This window comes from Augochlora pura, chromosome 1 (genome assembly GCF_028453695.1).
Source record: "Augochlora pura isolate Apur16 chromosome 1, APUR_v2.2.1, whole genome shotgun sequence".
Taxonomy (NCBI): Eukaryota; Metazoa; Arthropoda; class Insecta; order Hymenoptera; family Halictidae; genus Augochlora; species Augochlora pura.
This window is the reverse complement of record NC_135772.1, coordinates 5,357,833-5,383,187: the sequence shown is the minus strand read 5'-3', so window position 1 is coordinate 5,383,187 and position 25,355 is coordinate 5,357,833. Positions and strand designations below refer to the sequence as shown.

The 25,355-nt window shown below is 40.5% G+C and overlaps 2 protein-coding genes and 1 long non-coding RNA gene across 9 annotated transcripts in view; 2 read left to right on the top strand and 1 right to left on the bottom strand.

Moving 5' to 3' along the window:
* Positions 1 to 6,446, top strand: part of LOC144469346 (dual specificity calcium/calmodulin-dependent 3',5'-cyclic nucleotide phosphodiesterase 1-like) — a 69,302-nt gene extending 62,856 nt beyond the window's left edge. For all 5 annotated transcript variants that reach the window (XM_078179538.1, XM_078179530.1, XM_078179544.1 and 2 more), the window contains one exon: positions 23 to 6,446. In XM_078179538.1, coding sequence (XP_078035664.1) covers positions 23 to 117 — 95 coding nt within the window. In that variant the 3' untranslated portion in view covers positions 118 to 6,446. The remainder of the gene's footprint in view (positions 1 to 22) is intronic.
* On the bottom strand, positions 5,712 to 7,538 carry LOC144469419 (uncharacterized). Its single transcript, XR_013493974.1, has 4 exons — positions 7,291 to 7,538; positions 6,748 to 6,806; positions 6,473 to 6,623; positions 5,712 to 6,403 (listed from the first exon to the last, which is right to left on the bottom strand). It is a non-coding gene; the product is annotated as an uncharacterized LOC144469419 (long non-coding RNA).
* On the top strand, positions 7,067 to 25,039 carry LOC144469378 (pre-piRNA 3'-exonuclease trimmer). 3 transcript variants are annotated; one of them, XM_078179580.1, is made up of 14 exons: positions 7,067 to 7,129; positions 7,647 to 7,891; positions 8,500 to 8,649; positions 8,723 to 8,954; positions 9,050 to 9,328; positions 9,398 to 9,602; positions 9,676 to 9,789; positions 9,861 to 9,971; positions 10,044 to 10,140; positions 10,208 to 10,307; positions 10,367 to 10,450; positions 10,514 to 10,602; positions 13,146 to 13,244; positions 14,325 to 25,039. In XM_078179580.1, exons 3-14 carry the CDS (start codon positions 8,519 to 8,521, stop codon positions 14,401 to 14,403), a joined length of 1,620 nt encoding a protein of 539 aa, XP_078035706.1. In that variant the 5' UTR covers positions 7,067 to 7,129; positions 7,647 to 7,891; positions 8,500 to 8,518; the 3' UTR covers positions 14,404 to 25,039. The 3 variants fall into 3 exon arrangements, with proteins under 3 accessions (XP_078035706.1, XP_078035715.1, XP_078035723.1); XM_078179589.1 differs by lacking the exons at positions 7,067 to 7,129; positions 7,647 to 7,891 and having other exon boundaries at positions 7,914 to 8,649; positions 10,208 to 10,289; XM_078179597.1 differs by lacking the exons at positions 7,067 to 7,129; positions 7,647 to 7,891; positions 8,500 to 8,649 and having other exon boundaries at positions 8,755 to 8,837; positions 8,908 to 8,954.
* The last annotated feature ends 316 nt before the right edge of the window (positions 25,040 to 25,355 follow it).

The following is a 25,355-nucleotide window of genomic DNA, read 5'->3' as shown; positions in this document are numbered from 1 at the left end:
TTTTCTTGAAATCTGTCCACAGATGCCGAAGCGAGAGCACAGAAAGAACAAGAACAGAAAGCAAACGACAGCCGCGATGACGGTGATACGGCTCAGCAAACAGAGCCCGAGGAATGAAAGATCCGACGGGCCGTCCAGTTTTTCAAGAACATGTGTAATTTTAGGCTACGTAGCGGCTCCTGATCACACAGGAAATAATTCGGTAACACGAGTAGCCGTATCGCATGTTTCAAAAGGACAACACCGGTCTCTTTCACAGTCTGTCTATCGTTCCATTGATCTCGCTATCGAAATCGCGCCCAACTTTTTCATCGCTCGAACGTTCGAAATCGATGTCGACCTTCTTTGCGTATCCGATCAATAACCTTGATAAACGAAAGCGTTCCTCGACGATGTCGGAGTAAGATGGCCGATGCGCACGACGGCATCGTAACCTCCGATTCTCCAGTTTCCACAGTCGCACATTTCTGTATATAGGGGCTTCCCGGTTTTTCTTACGCTTCGTTGAGGAGAGAGTCGCGCGTTCGTTTCTAATCTTTTACGAAATCAATGCCTTCGCTGTGGCGCAATCATTTCAGAATGAGAATGGCCTGTTAATCGCCAGAGTGTTCGCCAAAGACCACCGATATTCAGTGCAAATCACAAGATTTACAATTCCTTTAACAAGCTCGCGTCCATCTTTATGTACATTCTTCTTCTTCATTTTTTTCTTCGTCTTCTTCCTTCCTTCCTTCCTTCTTCTTCTTCTTCTTCCTTGTTACACCTTGTTGGGCCTTATTAAAACGTGTACTATAAAACAAAGGTCGTTGATTTCCTTTGAGCAAATATAATCCACACCAGTCTTGCATGAAACGTAACACTTTGATATTTACTCCATCTTATCGTTCGCTTTTCTTCTAGTAGATATAGGGACAATTTGCAAAAAGTTTACATGTCTACAATCTGGTTTTGGATTTCACCGAGAATACGTTACAATCGAATTCTACGGTTAAAGAGGAAAATCGTAATCCCAATAATTCATATTTGCATGTATTATTTATTTATGAATTCTTCACTCGATGAAAATAATTAGCAATGATTTCAATTTTACGATAAATGTCTCCAGAGTTGTATTTCGCACACGAAAGCGATGAGATAATAATTATGTAACAACATAAAATACACTAAAACGATTGAAGCTTGAATCGGGGCAAAAATGTTGATCGCGTTGAAGGCGTTGATTTCTTATTTCAGCATTTCGAATAGCTACATGTTACTGCGTAACTATAATCAAAAGATAGAAATACATAGTTTGCCGGACTTCCAAACGTAACCGTAGCCTAAAGTTACCAGTCTGCAGAAGGCAGAACAGAAGAGAATTGAGATCGAGATCGAGATCAAGAGAGCAAGCGCGAGCGGGGAAACTACTTGGAGAGAACGCAATTGTCCGTTCTCGATCAAGTGTTAGAACATTAGAGTGAAAGAACACTACGCCATCGTTGAAAAGGATTACCATAGTGTTCTACCATTGGAACGCTGTCTTTATCCGTACCTGTTTTTCTTACAATTAGTGTATAATCGCGAATTTGGATTTTTCCATAATAGCGAAGGCTTTCGGCTTGCAAGAACGCGTATTCAAAGTATCTAACCATTTGAAATTGAAGAAAAGAGAGGGAGAGAGAGAGAGAGGGAGAGAGAGAGAACTAGTATTTCATCCAAACAATTCGGCTAACGATTCGTAACAGATTTCCGTTAAGAATCTCTTTTTGTTGATCACTTGAACAAATTTACAACTATTAGCACATTTCTTGTAATCGGAGTAACATTGAATTTCCTTGTCCACGGCTATTACAAACGTATTACAAATACACTAACCGTTGTTGGTTCGATGAACCAATTTCATTACGAGGACTCTGATATTTATTAAATATTCTCGATTGTTAAACAATTATTAGAGTAGAATGATGACTTTGAATCAAATCGATCGCGTTACAAATTGTTATCGTAAAGATTGCGAAAGTCTTCGTAATACAAACTTCTATTCTATTCTATTCTTAACGCGCACGCGCGATGGAAGCGGATTTTAACGCGAGCAGAAGCTTCTATTCGCTTCCTCAAAACTTCGACCAGCTTAGGAACTTAGATAAAAGACCAAAAATCGTTTTCTTTTTTAAGGTCCGATTTCTCCTAACGGTTCGTATATTAATCGTGAGCTTCGCTCCCGTATGCTGCAGGAAATTTGAAATGTCTAGCTGCCTTATGTCGATTCACGGATGAATCTTTAAATCGATGATCCAAGAATACTCGTGAATTATAACAAACAACAGCGCGAAAATATATACGCGAATTACGTGTACGAAATTAATCGTAGAACATGTTGGAACATGCAGCAATTCTCTTAATATATATCACTTTTCCTATGTTCTCAATAAAGCCGTTAATCGACATGTTACTTATTACTCTAATTCGAGTATACAAAGTAAGATACACGTTCGAAGAGACAAGCGGAATATGAAGATTCTACGATATTATGATAACACTCGTTTAACATATTTTCAGTTGCGTGGGACATTCCACATTAAAAATGTTCATTTATAATACAAACGAAAACTTGAAAATACTACCTGGAGTCTTCTTCTTTGCAGACGATGCGCTACACAAAGTATCGTAGACATTATCTATACATTGTCGTTTCATCGTTTCTTTAATATCGTCTCGTCGCACATTAGTTGACATTAACTGATTCTATTCAGCTTCGATCCATAAGTGTTCTTACGAAAGAGTACTAAAACTTTTTTCCAACTATATATATATATTCAGAGAATTTTCCGTACACGGGAAAATTTTTTCTCTTATTTCACTTTTTACAGTTACAACGATTTAATAACTGTAATAATATCTAAACAACGGATCTTGGCGTTAATTCTCAATGCCTAAAATAAAAAAAACCATCGATTTCGTTACTAAAAATTACCTTCCGTTGAAAACAAAATAGAAATGCTGTTTCGTAAATTTATGCATGGTATATGAATGCATAAAGAACAACGGTCACTAGTTGAAACTGTTTCGAATCGGATAACGAATGAATTCGCAAAGGTTGAATCGCTCTAAACGAAAAGATAACGGTAACGTAACCCATACGGAGATTAAGATCAAAACCACAATTGATACAAATAATAGTTTTCAAAGTTTCGATCATGCGTAGCAATTGTTCAGAAAATTTATCATAACTATTTCTCAATCATAACCTTGGCACAACAGTTTCGAACAAGTCACGAGAGGAACAAACGTCGGATCGGGAGAAGTCGGGCCTAACTGACCACCGCGATGAACTAATCCTCGGGATTCTAACGTCACTGTACATACTTATTTTAAACGTGTGTTAGTATACACGCGAAGGTGCAGCTTTAATGTATGTAAATGTAATGTAATGAAGATATCACATATGTTTACTCGGCGTACGCTACGTTTCGTATATACGTAGATATACGAATACTGTGTGTGTGTGTGTGCGTATGTGCGCGCGCGTGTGGTATGTGCGTATGTGTGTACGAGAGAGAGAGAGAGAGAGAGAGAGAGAGAGAGAGAGAGAGAGAGACGATCGTCTGTTGAAATCAATGCCCTCGTGCAGAAGACAACGTCGCCGACGACTATGCATCAGCATTATCTCGAATGGGATTCACCTGTGTATAGCAGATCGAACATATCCAAGGGTCGCATTAATTCGTACGGTGTATCCGTCGAATCGGGCACAAGAGAAAACCGAACCTGTGCAACATCTTTCCTGGACTTGGACCGGCGTTCCGTGAAACCTTTAAAAACAGGAATTCTCGCTGTCTCCGTTTCGAATATTCCATTCGTGCACGCACTGCGGGTGTTATTAGATGCTGAAGCATTTAACGCGTGTCTTATCGCCAAGAGAAAGATATTTTATCGTCGTAAAGGAGAAGATGTATAGGATCTAACGCGTCTCTAACTTTCAAGTTAAACATATCCGTCCTATATTTATTTCGTTTCTCTCTGTCGGATTTAATTCGCACGTGTTGCTGCGTCGACGCTCAACCGGTGCCCTACAAGTATCGTTGTCGTGAAAATAGTTTCACATACCGTGGCAGGAAAAGCGTGGAGAGTGTCGTTGACACAGTCGGTGCAACTAAGAATTACGAAGACTGCAGACCGTTGCACGGTCGAGACCTCGTGAGAATCAAATCAATTCGCGATGTCACGAATAAATTCGGCAATGTACGAAATCAAAAACAATCTATTTCCATTAACGACAACACCTTCAACGTGTCAACCATAAAGTATTATTATGGTAGTATTAAATTCTATCTAATCTTGTCTAGCAGGGCTTCGAAGCAACACTTTATTATTCGTTACCGAATGATACCGAGGACACCTATTTAGCGTCACCGAAACCAACGCTCCTTGTTTCTGTACAGCCAAGTTAATTGTACATACAATACACATACGAGTCTCGCCGGATGGATTCAATTGCCTGTTTGCTATAAAGCATTCGATTATTTTGTGGCATCGTGCTCCGATAAGACTGTGCACAAAGTTCGGATTCGTTGCGACGGTGTTTCCGCGAATTGTTGGAGACAGCGGACCGTTTCCACGATTTTTCGGTTAGTTTTGTATGGCCATTGCTGTCCATAACAAACAAGAAACGTCGTCGTTGGCGACGACACTTTTCACGGTTGTTTTTGTGTTGTCGTGCTCAGCACGAATTCGTTTTACTTTCTGCAGCGGACGAGGGGCCAAACGCGTGGTAGAATTTACATTGAAGAACCATGGTCGCGGTAGAAGAACATTTTTCGATAGAATAGACGCGCGAGCGAAGACGCGTTGCTTTAAATAACGTAAAACGGTTTACGAGAATTTTCTCGAACACCCGAATCAATCGCTACCAGGCTGGATTACAAAAGTCGTTGTTTCAAATTGAGCAGGACGTTCGATGTTGGTTATATTACGTTGAATCAAAAAGTGAAAATCAATGAAAATGATTATATGATTTATATTCAGCAATCGTGACTAATTAATTATCTATTTGTTCCCGTTCTGTTTAGCCTGTTAAACTTTTTAAGAAATAAGAGCAAACAGGAACCAGCTCATACGTCGTCTTTGAACATGTTCGAATCTCTCCAAACTGATCTCAACTTTTTTTCATCCTTAAATTTTGTAATATTTGATGATAATACTCTAAATATACGTAACATTTAATTCATTAGAACCACTGGTAAATCACAATCGCAAGTTCTGACATTGAATTGTGCCAAATAAACGTTAATATAAGGGAACTCCACGTCCAAATGTTAATATAACAAAACTATGTTCCGAAGCCATTTAAATTGCCCAAGCAATGCGTCGATTTTCCAATAAGCGCACACGCGCGTGCATGTTTACAATGTTGATATTAGAAACTTGAATGTCGATATTAATAAGACAACTTCCATCCTATTGTTGAACTTTTCTGATCCTACCTATCGCTAAGTAAAAAATTATTTATTCCACATCCGATTGGTTTGCAACGAATATACATAGACGTTAGTAGCCTACGCATCGAACTTGCTCCAACTGTCCGGCTTGTAATTACATGTTGTATTTGCATCGCAATCTAGACGTCTTCGCTCGCGTCGCGCGCACCGTTTCCCTTTAACCGTCTAGAAGTCTCTTTGGACAAACACTGGCCTTTCCCTTGTAGATGAAACGAGTGCGAATCGAGTCCGTGATATCATACTTGAATCAGGGAAACGTGTGACACGTCCTCAAGATTTCCTCCTCGAAAGTATCGATCGAGAGGAGTAATAATATCGTATATAGAGATAACACGACGACTCGATCCAATTAATGTAACACGACAAAAAGGCTTCGAATAAGAATACTCGACCAATAATCGTAATTCGTAAGATAAGTAACTCGAAATGATACGTGCAGAATATAAATACACATACGCGTACGTATACATATGTGCAAAGAAGAAACGACGCTAAAAAACACTTCTTACGTTCCCAAATGTACACGACCCATCCTTCATTCGTTGCGTACACAATTGACACAAGTGAATATATCACTTGTGTAACGAATTCAGGTGATGTTAACCGTCGCGACGTGGCTCGCCAAATAAGTATGTACCACAAAACTATGTATGTACACAGAGAAACCGAATGACCGACACATTTCCGTTTGGTTCTCTTTGATTCGTTTCCTCGAAATTCCTGGTACATAGTACTCTATTCTCGCCAGCACAATTTATTGCAAAAAGATATGTACATAATCAATAACTTTCAGCATTCAGCACCGTGTCCGTTTGATGTGATGTAATTCAACCGAGACGTAAAGCAAAACGGGAGAATATTATATTAATACAAAGTATAAACACAAAGTATAAATACACCTCGTGTATAATTATTAGTACTGTATTCTGCAAAAAATTTGACGAGGAATAAAAAAGAAATACTCGATTAGTTATTGTTGCTCAATGTTTGCTCACCACTGGCAAACCCCCTTGTGGACAAGTCGCGAATGTGTCCATCCGAGAATTGTTGTTGGGGCGATGAGACTTGCCCTTTGTCGCAGTCGTAGCATGGGCGCCTCAAAAGTCGACATGCAGTCTACTGCAACGCAGCAATGTCAATGCAACGCTAATACAACGAACAAACAAAATGAAATCGCGATTATTCCTTTCGCAACGCTACACTCTAAAGAATCAATTTCAATTTTGCCGGGTAATCCTTTGTTATGTATGCTAATAAAGATTACACTCACATCGGCATTCATTCGATCGCATTGTTTCTCGATCTCTGTTCCACATATCGTTTTAAAATCTGTAACAATAATGGAGGAAGCTCGTGTTAATTAATGAAATATTATTTCTCTAACCTCACGTTCACTTCGCGTCTCTATATGTAAAAACAATGACAAATCTACTAAATCGACTAAACATTCTAAGAAAGTTCTAAGAAGCCCGCAATCCTACTCCTACGATTTGGCGCGGAAACTACGAGAGACGAGAACATGGCGGCCTGTGCTTTGCTGCAACTTCAAATGGTTACACTTCAAGTCATTCGAAGTGCAACCATTGCCAGAAAAGGCCGGTACACCGCGTAACCAACATAAAAGAAGATTTACCACATCTAATTCCAGTCAGGTAAAATCGACTACAATACCGAAAGCAACCCATTATCACGTTGAAATAATTTATCAATTTCGAAATATTAATTATACGAAGCAATCCGTTAAAGTCTCAGCACCAAAGTACGCGACATATGAATTCCACCAAAGGATAACGAAACAATATTTTAAACATACCTATATCCTATGATAGGGTCGGAGCTTCGTCAGAGATTGAACCATCACGCTTCCAATCACATTATCTTTGATATTTTGTTAACTTCGAGTTGCAACATTTGTATTAACTACTTTAAAAATTAAATAATTGACTGACTTCCGAGTTGCGTTCAATCTAACGGGAACGATGGCGCAGTTTCGGTTGGCGATAGTGGCGAGAAATAGAAGCTCGCGTTGCCTAGCAACCAAATAACTTCTGATTGGCTCTACATTACTTAGATGAAGCAATTTGTAGCATGTATTGTTAAGTTTATCACATATTCTAATGCTAATAAACCATCGTCAAAATAGCAATAATAAAGATCATAATTCCATAGGGAAGGTCGTCTGATTGACCACCGCACATCTTCAAGATCGAATTTCTCAATTGTTATAGAACCAAATCGATTGCAAAAGCTCCCGAATTAAAGAGGAAACCTTAATTTATCGATGAGGCTAGTTTTTTCATGCTCCAATGCTAATAAACAGCGTTAAAATCCAATTAATAGAGATACAATGCCGAAAAAAACCGTACAAGTAGCGTCACCCGCGGTGAAACGCTTAAACTTCTCGCCATATTTTAGTGAGTAGTTTCATCGCTACTTTGAGAAATGGCGCGTCATGTTCCGTTTTCGATTACTAAGAACTTAAATTGTTAATAACTTTCTTGTCCGTCTGAGTTTTGCAACTCTTGAGGTCTCAAATGAAAGCTAAAAGAATTTGCTATTTAACTAGTCTAATCCCGAAATGTTATTGTTATTTATTAACACAGTGGAGAATTAAGATGTGTAGTAAAATTATTTGTAAAATGATTTGACTGGGAAAATATGAGTGTCCACTTGTTTTAAAAATTCCTTCAGTGTCAATGCACCAATTAATTGCAATTTCAGGCAGACTGCAAATTATAATTGTTAATTAACTATGTTATTGTTAATAAATAACAATAACATTTCTGCATTAGACGAGAAAAATAGCAAATTTTCTTAGCTTTTATTTGAGCCCTCAAGTGTCGTAAAACTCAGACGGTTTGCAACCAATCGGAGCATAGAAAATTTCTATATTGACCTTCGTTAGCGGATCAAGCTGTGACCTCTTGGAGGTATACAGGAGTAGTACTCTTTACTGTACATATAGCCAAGTTACGAAAGCAATTGTATTCTATGCGATACATAGAAGAGGTTATAATTTCAGAGTAAACATAAACATAATCATGAATGAAGTTTTAGACAACAATTTTCATCAAATATATCAAGATATTTCGATAGACTTAAAAAATGCAAGTTTTATAGCAATCGATGCAGAATTTACGGGAATACAGTCAGGTGATCGGTTAAAGTATAGGTTAGCGTGATTTAGTTTTTTATTAATTTTTATCTTGACTGTTGGATTTGTAATTTTTCACATTTTATTTCAGTCTTTTCGATCAAATCAATGAGCGATACAAGATATTACGAGAAAGCATTGTTCCGTTTATAATGATTCAGTTTGGTGTAGCCGCATTTCGGTATTCCGAAGAAAATATGTACAAAGTAAAGTGCTATAATTTTTACTTGCTACCACGATCTATACCGTTTAAAAATAGGAAATTTTCGTTACAAGTGGCTTCCTTGGAGTTCCTTTCTGAACATAATTTTAATTTTAACAAGGTAGGAAAATAATATACCCTATATTTTTAAAATATGAGAAATTATTGTAATTGAATATTTTGAAGTATAAGCAAATAAAATTATCTACATTTTAGAGTATGCACAATGGTATATCATACATAGACCAGATAGATGAAGAACTACTAAAAGAATATGTGAAAGAATACAATTTAAGTAATTATATTGATCATTTATCATATCATGAACTAGATATATTCTGTAATTGTAGAAATAAAATAAAGGAATGGCTTTTAACTGCACCACATGAAATTTCCATTGAAATAAAAACCGTAACTCCTATCTTGCAATATATAGTACACAAAGAATTAAGAAATCATTTCAAAAACATTTGGACAATATCAGGTCACAAATCGGTACGTAAAAAGCAATGAGTGAAGATTTTTTTTAATGAAATATTTTACAAGATTTTATATTGATTTCAGGTAATAGTTATAAGGGTTTCAGAGGACATGCGTAAAGTTTATGAAGAAGATAATGATAGTAATGTAGAAAAAACAGTATTGGATACTTATGAAGGGTTTTCTAAAGTATTTAAACTTTTAACATCCTTGAAGAAACCAATAGTAGGACATAATATACTTTTAGATTTAATGTTAATGTATCAACAGTTCTACAAACCACTACCAAGTATATCTATATTTCATTAAAAATGATAGAAAGATTTTTTAATATATTAATTTTTATATTATACCCGTTTCAGAAAGTTACAGTGAATTTAAAACTATTATACATTCTCTATTTCCTGAACTGTACGATACAAAACATTTGAGCCATGAATTCACGAAAAAGATGGAGATAGAACATAAAGAATATAGTAAGAATTGAAAATAAAAAGTAAATAATAAGACTAACAAGACTATTAATAACCCGTTCTTTTCTTTGTAGTAAATTGGAAGACATCTTCACTTAGCGAAGTATATGAATATTTCAAATACGGTGCAGGAAGAAATTTAGAATTGTATTCTACACATATTGAAATCGAAAGTATATCAGAAGGTAATAATTCATAAATTGCTTGGATTAAAATGTGATAAATGGTACTATTGGTATAATGGTATAATTCTTTAGACAAAAAAGCTTATCATACTGCTGGGTGGGACGCTTATTATGCGGGAAATATTTTTATAAAAATGGGACACCAATTTGCTATACAAGAACATGGACGGTAAGTTCCCATCTACCGAAACTTCAATTGTAAACTATTGACAGATTTTGAATTATTTAAATTTTAGTTGTATAGAATTGCATCGTTTGACTGGTCCGAAATTAATGAGCAGTGTGAAAGCTTTTGCGAATTCAATATATTTAGCAAAGGCTAGTGAATTATATTTGGTAAGAAAAAACTAAATCATAGAATTAATTTTATAAATAAATGAATAATTGAATTTCAGAAACTTGATGGGAATGACCCAACACATACAAGACCAGGATGTCTTCATGTTAAATTAAGCTCATCAAGTGCAAATATGAAAGAGGTGTGTTAGAATACAAATTGATATGCATAACAATATTATTTTACTTAACAATTTCATTATTAGATTCTTGACAAGTTCGCGCGTTTTGGAGCGCTAGATGTGATGCCTCTTGATCGAAAACGCATACTGATAGCTGTTCGAAATAACAAAAGGTTAGTATAACATTGCACTTTTATTGAAGATCTATACTTGATATATGCTGTACACGAAACAATAAATTATATCGATTGAATAAATTGATAACCCAGAATTGTGTAACAACGTGTACATACGTATGCAAATACATAGATTCTGTCGAAGCAGTTAACTCGTTTGAAGCGAAACGAATTTAAACATGGTTGTCGTCGGGCACAAATAACTCGAATGCAACCTGTCGTACTGACATGAAACACGCTCACAGAAACTCATATTTTACTGTTCGCACGGCACAGTATCCGGGTTAAGAAAATAATAGGGAGATTAAAGGGAAATAACGGGTAGCATGAATCTTGTATACGATTTGTGACATACTGGAGACCGTCGAATGTGCATACCTAACAGAAAATATAACACGTTTGTAATGATCATTATATTTACGTATTGTACTTTGGTTCACGCACCAGGCAAATATAATTAGGTATTAAGTACGCAGTTGGTATTTTAGTATGAAGCTGCTATGAAGTAAGGTGGCGGAACTATTTTGGATCATATCCAAGGGCAGCCGCGTATACTCGTCGTTGCACTTACAAAGTGTAATATCAGTGCATGCGATTTTGTATGACGTAACTATTGTATATGCTCGTTTTTGCCAGAATTTGTTCGTAGAATTAGCCCTACTCTGGCCATTCTACGAGATGTTTTTCGTAGCACGAAACTCGCATTGATTAGCTTGTTTTATCCGTCAAATGGCAACACCCTGTATACTACTATACATGGAGAAAAAATTAATATAAAGTAGGTTCATTAACTTGAACCAATATGAATTTAATTAAGATTTAAGAACGATGGTAAAATTTCGATTGTATGATAAATCCTTAAGAAAAAGATATTAACAGGATCACATTTAAGCATAGTTGAAACAGATTGAGTATTGTCTAGTACCGGAAGCATCAGGCTCATTTTAGACAATCACTGGCATGTCGATGATGCGAATCCTGTTGCACGCATCGAATCATCGTGCACAGTCGGAATAATTCCCCCCACCCACGCACACACACACACACAGAGGGAGGTTTATTTCTATGAGCATTTTGGATTGAACAATCGATCGCGTTTTCTAAATTCAAATAGCTTCGAACCACAAACCACCGTCAGTTAAATATCGAATTTAAACGAATCCATTAAAACAGGTTTGTTTTTCGTTCAACGAACCGTTGAAACAAGGAGCACTTTGTGTAAGAACTATTGCAATTGGAAAATTGTTATCGTTTTAAATGATCAATGAAAATTTAAATTGAAAGGATAAATGCGTATGCGTTTTCATAGGAAACTTAGACAATAGAATTATGTTCTTACTCTGTTTAATACCAATTTAGTTCATCTTAGAATATCTAGAGATTTGAGAGATTCGTCATACTTATTCATTTTTCATTCGTTCTTCCTTCTTAGCGTTCTGCTTTTCAAATAGATATACTTTAATAGCACATTAATTGTAACATTAACATATTAGTAATACTAAGAAATTTCTATTTTGTAGGCGTAGATTAAAAACGTTTGCTCCGAGTTAAAGGTTGGGGGAGGAGTTTTGATAACCAAAATAAGCATCGTAGATCAAGTGATGAATATGGCGTTCGAAACTGCGACAGTAACTTTAGTTAGGAACACAAAGAGTATCTCTCGGACCGTAAAGCTCGTCACGCGTGTCGGAGGTACGCGAGTCAGGTGACTTCATCATTCCCGAATTAGATCAAAATGAATTATCCGATGCCCCGCTATCAAGTATGCATTTTCACGAGCGTGATGCATTTTCTTTTACGTTCACCATCCTGCACAATTCACTCGCGGTCTACCGACGTTCATATATTATAAGTATCAGATTTTCTTCGGGACTGGCATTGTTCCAAAGTCGGTGTATCGTTTCTAACCGACGCACTTTTGTATTAGCGCCGCCGCCGAATATCCGAATTATGCAAATTAAATTAACAACAATAGACTCTGGTCGATAAGTACAATAATGACGAGGATTCGTAGATGTCCCTTATTAATTTGATCTAATTTCGAGCCTACGCGTAGCGTCCTCGGATTATACAGCGGCACAACCTCGCTCGATAAGTATAATAATACCCAAAATCATTCCTAAAGGTTGTCTTCAGTTGACTTCAATTTTAGCTCCCGCGTTGCTCTCTTGAATTGCACTTAAGAATATTTTAATTGAACGATCGAGATACGTAATAAAATAGTTTTGCGGTTCTAGGATAGAAATATAATATTCTAATATTCTGTTACGTTATTTAAATCTTATGACTGTAATGTATGTTAGACTTAATATTAAGTTAAACATCTATCTTCCTCAAATGTTTGATACAGATATGAGAATGAAGGAAATAATGGCAACAATTTCTCGAAACCGTTTATTAGTTTTATTAGTTTTTTCAATATGCTTCGCACTGCGGCTTAAACAGTAATACAAGCCAGTTACGTTGCTTAACGTAATCGATACAAAATTATTTTTACCCAGATGTTATAATTGTGGTCGCTTTAAAAAATCTTGTTACAGCGCGCTCGATATATTGCACCATTTCCGGAACAACAAGGAAATACAGGTGGCTAGGTACAACCCTATAAAGCACGTCACTCCAACAAGAATTGCCGTATGGTATGTAATTCGAACTAATTAAGTCTACGTATTGAGAACTTTGATATTTACCGTTCTAATAATCGACTCTTTCGTTACATTCAGACTTGAGGTACGCGAAGAATGTTAATCCCTTGTCTTTGTTGTTCTTGTTGCACTTTTACGATCATTCCGGTCGGTTTTATTTTTTGAAAGTGCCGTTTCAGTGCTATCACTAATACTCGTAGCCCGCGTGTTAAAACGTCTGCTTGCGCGTAAATATAAAGCTGTCGGTGTAAGTGATTTAACTGCGCGCGACATTTATCGCTGCATAATTTACTGCATTATCACACGGTCCTAAAATTGTATGGTCTCTGCTCGCGTTCAGCATAGTAACGATTCTGCATAGTGGGAACCGAGTAGAATTCATCGGGAACAAAATATTTCACGATTTGAGGTGCCGACGATGATCATCCGATGGCTGGGGTGTTGTGGGGCCATTTTCCGAGGCCACGTCGGTATGCACTAATCTGGTGACATTTCTAAAACCGGCGTGATGCAATTGGAATTTTAAACAGGCCGCACGATACCGATACTCGCGCGGTGCTTAATTTCAATCCGTGTTAGTGAACGAGGCTATCCGCGTTGCGTCAAACAAATTAATGGCTCTTCCCAGGGGGGCGAAGAGTCGCTGCGCCTGCAAAATCTCTAATTAGCACTCTAAGATTGCCGTAGATGCACAAGTACTGTTCACGGTGCCAATTGTTGCGAAGGCAGTGCACATCGTGGCACCCATCGCGTTACCCAACGCTACAGCAAAACGTTGGAGATGCTCCGATTTCGATCGCTTCTCTTCGATGTTTCACCGAAACCCTTGCGAAATCTTTGCGAAACCCTTACGGAACTTTGATCACGTAGTCGAGGGCTTGACTGTTGGTAATTGCGATACCCTTATTATGTAAATCAGACAGTCGATGGGGAAAGGACGCTTATGTTATAATTTCGAGTTGGAGAAATACAACTGGTCTCCAACGATTCAATTAACGTACTGTTAAACAATACCTGACTGTATTATCGATTCAATCGTGCACAATGCTCCAATGTGAATTGCTTTTTTTGCAGGGGCACCTTGATCTTCACGAGCGGAGTATTTGCCTGGACGACTCGACGTATTTTCAAGGAATCCGTAATACCCGACTAATAGCATTCTTTCAAAGTTCCTCTTATGACGTAACACCGAGTGATTCGAAGATGGGCCTGAGTCCAGAGGGGAAGACGGGAGGACGATAAAGAGAAGGACTATACAGATGATAGTGCCACAGTGAAAGAAGACAAATGAAAACAAACTTCGATTCGATTTCCAGACTACCGACGTATTTTCTCCCTGACAGCGTTCCTACGCGTCGCGCTGGCCCGCGAGATCTATTTAAATTTTCGATCGAGAAATCATGAGTGGAATCTTTGCCTGAGCTGTTATTATTATTTCACGTTCGAGCCGAACGCTCGGTGTCGGGCCAGAGAGCTCGTTTTCGCCAAGGAAGTGTTTCCCGCCGCTGCAAAGCTCGTACTCTTTGAAAAATACAATTATCCCTGCCGCCGAGATGCTTTGATCGCCACGCATGTCCAGCTATCGTACTTTTTTCTCCCGCCGACACGACGTATATATTGCCTTTCGTCCAACGCGTCACGCCCGGTACCGTGCCAAATAACACGAGACCACTGCGACGGTGACGTCACAGTCGACGAAAATTCCTCGGAGACTTTCTTGCCGGGAAAAGCTGCGCACTGAAAGATACAATGCTCGATGGAGCTCTTCAAGGTTCACCCACAACTGTCGCGACTGCTAGCATCGCACCTTTGAACATCGTCAAGTGCACAAATGCAGTAGCATCGCGTTGTCGATCAAAGAGACACGAAGACCATCGGGGGGTAGGGGTGGTTAGGGAGATCAAAGGTGGCCACCAGGCCTGCGTAAAAATATTTTAACCAAGAGATACAGATTTTTGCTAATATTATTTCTTTCGACTGTGTTGCATGTGCTTCGTTTGAAAGAGTTTAAAATATATTTTAAAGCGAAACTAAGCTAAATGTTCCAATTATATTCGTTAATTAAAAGAATTATTAGGAAAATATATTTACCCAGGTCTGGTGGCCACGAGTGAAAATCAAAAAAGAGGGGCCGTTGCACGTGATGACTAAGCCGTGGTTCTCAACCAAGTTCTATTCAATTAATCGTCGCATTGCTTGCGCAGAAAATCACATTGTCAGTGCAATATGAGAAGACGTATTAGACTTGGAAAGAATAGTATCATAGTCGTTCTAGAAATACTTCTTCCTTCATAAATAACTATAGCAGAATCGAGGCAATATTTATTTTTATTTCGATGTAGAAGAAATTAATTAATATCGTTGTTATAGTGCAAGGAGTTAAAGCCTGACTAATTTCTGCAATTGTTTGTGGATTACTTTAGACTGATCTACATATTTAGGCGAATGTTGATAATCAAAGAATCTAGGAATCAATTTGCATTCGCTGTTTAAATGAAACACATTTTTCGTAGAAATAAGAAAAATGAGAACGTGCAAACAGCACGTGACAAAATATATCATAACTCGGTTGTAATCTTGGCTGGCAGTCAGTAGTCCGTTCATCATCGGTATCTCGAGAAGGAACGTAGCGTTAATTCAACCTCTGACGATTTACGACGAAAAAGACATCGCCTTTATATATCCAAGTGAAATTTTCAGTAGGAATACTTTGGCCCATTGTTTTAGCTTGCTCTCGAAAAGTTTGTGTAAATAATCGTCGAAACTAGGATATGTCCGTATAAACGTGGTGATGAAATCCTATAAGAAAATTGACGAGTGATTTACGCGTCCTCCACGGCCAGTAGTTTATCTCGCGCAATTCGAGTAAAATGGGATCGATACTGTATCGGCGAGGTCTTTCCCACTTTTCGTGAGAACGGTTTTCATCGTCGATTCGAGTGGTTTTCGGAAATGTCCGTGAACACGTTCCCGGCATAAACTCGTTGCACCCACTGCTAGTGAACACTCGACGACGGTCCGTACTTATCTTGAAACCCTAATGGCCGAGAAAGAGAGCCCGAGAAGCGTTCCCCGATATTTCAAAAGTTTTCTCTGGCCGCCACCCAAGGCTAAAACACTCGAAATAACGCAGTAGCAATTCGTGTGGGCGGTCTGCCGGACGGTCAGCCTGGTCACACTGGTGTCCGGTGGCAGGTGGAGCAGCTTTTGAGGTGGATCCCTCTCTATCTCGGCTAGTCGAACCAGCAGATGTAAAGGTCGCGCGCGCCACGAGAATTAGGTCTATGGAACTGGGTTATCCAAATCGACTACTATTTTCTGATTTCCCACTGCCAATGGATACGTATCGCGAATTATCTCACACAACGCGAATTATCTCACAAAAACACGGCCATTGTATTTTTTATTGACCTTGTCCGACGCGTGGATGCATCGTGGGCCACGATCAGAGTCATCTTTGTGCGCGAGATCCGGATAAGTCTACATTCTGTATAGCTTCGAGTAAAATTTTATTGAACAGTGAAATCGCCTAGGTCTTGCATCAAAGTATTTCACCGGGTAAAGTAGACTGGAATTACGAGTAATTTTCAGGTTCGGCTGCTTTAAGCTATCAGCCTTGTATGGCGGCGAAACTCCGAAATAAATTTGAAAAATTTCAAAGTGGCTGGGGTGCGCATCCTAAACTCTTGCTTCACATGCCCGCCAAAAATATGCCGAGAAGCAAATGCATTCGGTTGCCTTCACCTATCGGTCCGGCCAGGACGAAGAATCGCCCCGAGGAGTAACCGAAGGCACTGCCAGCAAAGAAGACGATTGAAAATACCTCGGGGTTTTCGTTTCAATTTCGAAATCCGTGCCCGAGAATTGTAGTATCCCGCGGCGGGACTAGCTAGCTAGCTAGCTCTAGCTGGCTGGCATGCGTATAGGCACCTGTCGCGCGTCGCCGACAGTGGAAATAGCTGTTTGCAACGAGAAGAAACGTGCGCTTGCTAACCACCGACACTAAGCTATACGCGTGTGTACGTGGGTGCGTTCAGATTAATTGCTTGCACCAATTACTGAAACAATCGTAAACGGCTCGCATTCTCGTTGCGATTTCCGCGAATCCTCTTGATCAGGACCTCGCATTATCTGTCGTCGTCCTACTATCCTTGCCATTCATTTGCCCATTATTCCTTGCAATTTTATCGTACATTACAAACATGTTTCTTTTCATAAAAGTTTTAGTAAATTGTAAATGTCATAAATGCAAGATAGTTCTTTAATTACTCGGAAATGTCTATAGAATTGAGTATTCTGTTAAAGAGAAAAGTAGACACTTGTATCTTTCTCATTAAATTGCCTGGAAATTGAAGAATATTTTAATTTCCAGCAGAATTAATACAGATTAAAGTCTTGGACGCGCATAGTGAAATTGAAAAATGAGAGTCGAGACTGGGTTAGTCGAGAAAGGGGATGGAGGTGGGGAGAATTATTGGAGCGTTGTAAATTCATAAATTATCGCGAGGAACTTCCTGTAGAGTTACGTAAAAGAAAATAGGTAGCAGGTTTAAAGAGCTCCCACTACAGCGGCGGAAGTATGGAAATCACGTTTGTCTGGTAGCGGGGCATAAGAAGTCCCAGCGACTTCTTACTCGAAAGCTCTCTAGGACTATTTTTGTCCATAAGCTGAACATCGGAAATAGCTTAGCCTAGCCCCTGGCCTAGAGCGTAGGCTTTTGACCGGCCATTTTAACGTCTCTTTCAAGGATATATCGTGACGTCGGGAGAGAATTTCTTCGAGAAAAAAGAAATGTGATTTGAGCGAGTGTCGACGTGTAACTTGTCATCCCTTCCTTCTTTAGCGTATCGCATCTCTCTAAACGTCCTGCGCGTCGTACGAGTCGACCGATACTTTCTGAAATACGTGAAATCGTCTTCTTGTACTTGTTCGATATTTCGTCATGCTTTTTCATATCGATAATTTTCATTACGAAATAGCAGTATGACTTTCTCTTTATTAATTTCCAAGGTAATCGTCGGTGGCTCTTAAAAATATGGATATCATTAACCATATATCCAGACTGTACGTCTTGTTTCAGAAGTTGATAAGTAATTTGATTGATGAAGTATCAAAAAGATTGAACTTACACAGACCTTTCGCTATTTCTATTCTAACGTAATCTCGAGTCATTTCCTGCGAAAGAATGTTCGTAATGTCGACAGCTTTCCAATAAAAAGTGAGAAATCGATCGTTGTGACTAGCACGATAGGTCTAGTTTTAAACAATTATTGAATTAGCAGGAAGAATCGATAAACGAATAACAGATTGTTTAATTTGTAAGAAAGCAAGTGTTCGATAAAGTATTCTATAAGCGGCTAATACGTTTCCTTGTAAGTTTCTTCAAGCTGTGATTTGGAATTTTTTCAAAATCGTTAAACATTCTCGATGACTTGAAAATTATGGCGTGCATCAGAGATCACGGTAACGTAGCTTCGTTAGCTCGTACGCGCCCCGATAATCCACGCACCCTTGACGTCGTCCACGTCCGCGTCCGCGTCCACGTCCACGTCCACGTCCACGTCGCCAAGTCCGACCTCGGTGTATCCTTGCGACTATTTTTGCGTTACGCGTTTCGACATGATAGATGGGAGTTTTCTGCGTTTCCTCGACGTCGCGTTGCTCGAAACCTGCCAAAGTTTCTCCCCAGCGGCAGAAAACGTTGAATAATTTAGGACCGCGGACAATACCTGTCGTTTGCTCGCATATCGCATGGGCTCGGACGGTCGCCGCGAGCTTTCGGTCTATCGTGAACGTCTGCCAACAGATTTTGCTCTACATCTCGAAACGATCGCGGGAATTTCGGTCCCGGCTTCTCCGCTGGTAGCTCGGGCCACCCTTCTCGATCCTGTTCGTACGCGAGATAGTGAAAACGGTGGCGGACAGGTCCGATAAGGGCGAGCGCGCGGACCTTCTTCAGTCGACGCGTGCTCGATTACAGACGGACTCCGTGCCATAAAAATAGATTTCCTCGCTGCTTTCATCGAGTCGTAAACACGTGTAATGAAAGGCAGCACAGCAGAGACCTTACCGTGACCCTTTTCCTTTTTTTATACAGGATGAGGCGCGCGACTGTAACCACTCCGATAACTCCGTAAGCAGCGACTTTGGCAAATTGCGAAAATAGCATGGATACGTATGCGGTGTCGCGGAGCGAATACCCAGTGCGAACGAAACTAATAGATCGCTTCTAGGCACAGGCACACAACGGAATATTTATAGTGGAGAGGTTTCTTTTTTTCCAATTTATTCTTGCCGCCAGATAAGCATTCACAGACCGCTGAACGGGTCGAGTGATTTTCTTGGTGCAGGATCCGTCGTCCTTGCTTTAGACGTCACGCTTTAGAGAGAAAAGACTCATAACCCGGAAAAGGGATAAACGCGGCGCGCGTGTGCACAGAAATCCGTATGTTATTTATATTGGACTTTCCATGAGAGTTAACGATATTTACATGGTCGTTTTAAACGACGACGCAAATGGCGCAAATCGACGACGATATCCCGGGTAGAACAGTTTCGTCTCTAGCTATTGGCATTTATAGTCTGCGCCGAAGCATTTATCGCCGACTACAAACTTAAACGATTGATCGACTTTGTATCGACGTACAAACAGTCGCATTGCGTTTATTTATAACCCTTCCACGTGTCGTCGAGGATTGAATTAAAACAAACGTAGAACAAAGTGCACAGCAGTCTTGGCAGCGGCCGATCGCGAAGTTTATCGGCAGCGTTCGCATCGGAATATCGTGGCTATCGCGAATCCAAGTTTCTGGCACGGATTTACCTTCGGTACGCGATCCACGGTAAAATTGATTCTTCAACTTGATAACCTACTCCAATAAAAGATTCGGCGCGGTCTGAATTATTCTAAGCCGTTTGATCGCGAATCACCGTGCTCCGAACGACGTCTGTATTTGTGGAAGCCAATCTCTCGCGTTCGAAATGTCCACAATGCGAGCCATGAATTCGTTGCGACGAATCGGCCATCGAGGATGCAGGAACGAAGGCGATCGAGCACCAACACCCGACGAGGTGCTGTGACGAGCTAAACGAGGTGCCCCACCGGGCAATCCAGAAATTTCTGAGCACGCACAAATTGGTCCTTGATAAGAGGCGGTGAATTCCATAAGCCGGGATTTACGTAGGACCAAAATTAGACGTGAGAATCGAGCGGTTCGACGGTGGCCGTGTCATTAGGGAATCTCGGTGACAGCCGCTATTATCCCCTCGGTGCTCTTGCACTTTGCTGCAGATGCCAACTATCGGCAGCCGCCTATGTAGAGATGTCGGACTATATTTGGGACGTTGAGCTACGGTTACTTCACTGGCCCAGTTGGCCGTTGATCGGACCCCACGTATTTTTAGTTTAGGTCGTAAGCACCAAAGAGCAACTGCATCGCAAATTACTCGAGCGGCGTACGCGCAGGTAATGAACGCGTACAGACCAGCCGGACTGCCGTGTTTATAATTAGATCAATGTTACTCGCACATGATTTTACATAAGTGGCACCGATATTACGGTTAACCCTGAAAATCGGCGCGACAAGGCACGACAAGATGCGACGCGACGGTACAACCTGCGCGCGCGTCCGCAGGCCGATCGTTCTTGATCCGCGGCTGTTAGGCTCGCTTGACAGACGCGTTGACTCTGTATCCCCAGACTTCCTACCGGAAAGAATGTCTCTCTGACGCAAGCCGCTGAGCCAAAGACCCGTTGTTGTTTTACGTATGCACACGTGCACGCTCATCGGTGCAGGTGATGAACATGGCCGCGAAACTAGATCTCTTAAATATTTCAGATCAACAGGTAACGCGTCCCCGGCATTGAGCAACTCGCTCGAGCGAATTCCCTGCTTCGAATGATTATCTCTCATCTCTCGAAATTGTAAATTCCTTTCATCGTGGAATCTATCGCAGTCTGGGGAACGTGCTGCTCGTGTATCTGTCAGCATGCGACTAAAGACACTCTCCCTTATTTCCTGCGTTCGGAACATGTCACGAGCTTTTTCAATTAAAACGGAAGCGAAAGAAACGCGTCTATTAGATCGGACCAACGAACGTCGTTCTGGGGTAACGCAAACTTTAATGAAAACTTAAGTTTTGCCGAGCTATTATATTCTACGATTTATAGCGTAACTCTAAAATTGATAATCGATTGAAAATTCGCAAACAGCCAGAAACATTGTTGTCAAATAAATATCGGCGCGGTGATCGTTCTCGCGCTTGCGTGTACATAGCTCGGAGCTCTGTTCTTTAGAGATATGGTCGACGGACGCGAGAGGAGTTCTGCTTCCTCCTTAAAAAGTGAACGTACCCACGCTTACATCCGCGTCTCGCTAGTATTTTTAGGAACCGGCAGGATAATACGAAATTAGAGCGGCCGGCCTTTTGTACCAGACACGTCATTAGTTGTTTGCGGGACTACGGCGCGTGTTACTCCCAATCCACTCGCTGTCCCTGGGAGGCATTATTGTTGCCAGAATCCAGAATAGACGTATCTTGCACGCTCTGCTACACCCCGTAACCCCTATCTGTCATACGGAGTCTCAACTCTGATCCTCCCGATGGCGCCCTTAAATCTCCGAAGCGGCGTCTTTCGTCGCAAGGACTTGTCGCCGGCAAAGACAATCGAGCTTTGCCATTTTTTTTTCCCGCGACCGACGATCGCCACCGGGCTTTACGACAATATAGACAACCCTCGACAAACTTTCTATCGACGTTCCGATTCGTCCCATTTAGTGTACAGCAGCGCAATATCTTAGACGAGACGTGCCATCTGTCCGGCGGCGTATGCTCGCAACCAAAACCGGTGGTCTTTATCACATTTCAAAAGAAAAAAAAGCGTCTAGTCTTGGAACGCGTAACGTTCTATCGATCACTGGAGATGACACGCTGTCTCGTCGCGAGTGTTTAACACTTCATTTATAAAAACGTCCGTAAATAAATGGGATTCGGGTTGCCGTTGCGTACGGGTCGAGTCTAACGCGCTCGTAGCTCTATTTCGGTGGGGTCTGTCCATTGAAATCAACGTTAACGCGGAATCTAAGTTGCCAGAACACGTGTTCTACTAAATAGAATAGTATCGTCATATCGCGCGTAGAGTAGCCTCGTAAACAAACGGTCCAACGGGGATATTAACATTGAAATAAATGGAGTAATAACCCTTTTTATAAACTTCTCGAGATCGATTTACCGTTTTTCTTCTTTCATTTCTTCGATGTTTGACACGAGGTTTAAAAAACATGGGGACCAAGGAACTATTTTTGCTAATGAATGTACGACGGCTGCCGCCGAGCTTCTCTGTGGTTCGAAAATAAAAAAAATATGGTTCGCCTAATGAATACCGGAACGTCGGTACACTGGCTGTCTTTTACGTAACGCTTTATGTTTTACCTAAAAATAACGTGATGCTTTGAACTGCGACTACGAGTTACCGACGAAATAACGACGTCTATTTTCGGTTGTCGTAATGAGAGAATGCTCCAATCCCCTTCGTGGCAACTTATTAACCGATTCCCGCGACGAGGAGTAACCACGGTGTGAAAGCTTTCCCTGTGGACAGAGTGATCATCCTATGAATTCATATTGGTTCAAGCTTCTGACACGAAAAGTGTTTTATCAAACGTAACGATTATGCCAAGGACGATAATTGCTTACGCAGATTAGCCGAGCATTCCAAATGCACTCTTCCTAAACGTTATACGCGATAACGTTCTATTTTTCGTTGTTATTACAAAGGAAATGTTAAAAGCACGCTGGATACGTAAATTGACCCGAAACGAATGTTCAAATTGTTCAGGAAAAAAATGTTCGTTTGCAATCAAGATTACAATCAAGACTGCGTTGTCCGAGGGAGCAACTGTACAATCAAACAACCGACGATCCCGTTTCATTTGGTCGACTCAAGGAAACGCGTTTCCCTTGATTCGTTCGACATTGCCGAAAATAAGCTCGCGATCGCACCAAATATTTTCGGCTATTCGGTGCACGTTTATTTTTAATTGGCAGCTAATTCATTCACCGCGGATTTATCCCTTTCAAACGTTGCAAAGATTCGGCGGTCCGACTAGAACCGTCCCAACGGAAGGAGACTGTCGCTACCTAGTTATTACCAATGAACAATATCATCACGAGTATGTTTTGAAAAATTGTTAAATCATGTCGAAGGTGATCGCAAATATCGCCTGTTGTATAATTTTGAGAACGGTTCGTCGTCCGTTGGTTAAATAAATTTCGAAGATGCGAAAGAAACACAGAACGTTGACCGTTCTCGCATATCTTTCCTCTCGTCTATCCGCTGACTGTTTCGCGGCCATTCGCACGCTGGCTGCTCCGTCCCGAGCAGCTTACGTACTTGAAAATAAATGTTGGGCGTTCTGTAACAATATGGAAAAAATTGATGGAGTTCTAGATTGTATCATTACACGAAGATTAACAGTAAGTTGCTTTACAATTGTATCTACAAAAGTCGTCTATATCGTTTAAAATAAGTTCTTTTGGCATTGACGCAACGTTGAGTACGTTCAACCAACGTGGGATTAAATCTCTGAAGATGCACGGTATCACTTTCGAGATTCTTGTAACGACTGTGCGCATAATTGGAATATCACCCATATTCGGTACACAACGCAACCAGAACAATGTTTAAAACGTGAAACCTCCTAATGATTATTGCGTGAAGCTAGTTGGTGTATCAACTCGGCTCGTAGCAGAACGATGTCAAAAATCTTACTCTTGGTAACAAGCGACGACTTATTTTAAATTTACTACACGTTGGACCATACGCGTCACCGAAACGAAAGTTATGTAACGAGCTGTAGATTCCCCGAGACGATCAAGGTTCGCACCACCTCGCGCCTGTCAGCGCGGAGACAATAACAGAACAAAGCGACAAGGCTTAATCGGTAGGTTTGCCTTGTTCGGCTTGATAATATAAATGATGTGTCCCAACTGGCGAAATAACAAATTTTTCGAACATGTTCGGTCGTTGGGGGTCGCCGTCGATAAATTACCTTTGAGGTTGTACCTGATATCGCACTTGGATCTGCGCCAACCTATTTTCGATCTTAAGAAAAATCTCTGTACCTTGAACATTTCCAATAAGAACAGTGTATCAATCGATGTGTCGTTGAACGATCGTTATCGTCCCACGTAAACGGACCAACTAAAATTTCTACTACGAGCAAGTTGACCACTTTGCTGCAATTTTGGCCTGGCAAAAAGTGTTTGAATTAGATCAAACTCGAGAATGTGTTAATATAAAAATGAAAAGGATTATTTATTTCGTTAACTCCTTATCGTATTCGTCTAAACATAATTAATAAGATAACGACCCTACTTGCAAACAATTCTGATAAAACCAAAGCCTACTACAATACGATTCGACGGCGTATAACATCAATTTTTAATTGTTTATCGATTCGAGCTCTATCGTGTGCATGTTGAAGCAGTTTAGTAACACAAAAAAAAATGTATTTGCGCGAATCCCAATGTAGAGAATCTGATGGTTTGCACGGTGATGGAAGCGACGCGGTTTCCGGAAGTGTCGATCGTAGGAGAAGGGTGGAGGCGATGCGCGCAGTCGGCTTCTCGTGCGATTGTTACCGACGCGCTGGTGAACAAAGCAACCAGGGTGGTCTCGACGCGTTGTTCCGAATCTCGGCTAGCGTCGGCTCACCGAATTCGAAGGTTAAATCGAAAAAACTGCGACGACAGCCACAGGAGGCTGTACGGCAGTCGCCGGGACCACTGGCTTTTCGCCAGAGTTTTCCCTCGTTCGGTGTCTCGCCGCCAGGTAGCGACGCCTACGGACTATTTAAAGGAAATTCGGCGACGTTCGTTGCTTCGTTTCGTTCAGCAGCGCAGGCGTTGCCCTTTGAATGTTTGTTGTTTGTTTTCGCCCTCACCCTTCCATGTAAAGAATAAATAGTAAGCACGCGTTTCGAGCAATGCTCACGGAGGAGTAGCCGATCCGGATAAATCTCTTCTAGACTCAGTTACACAGTGTGACAACAATTACATATATATATATATATATATACATATATATACACAGAGACACACTC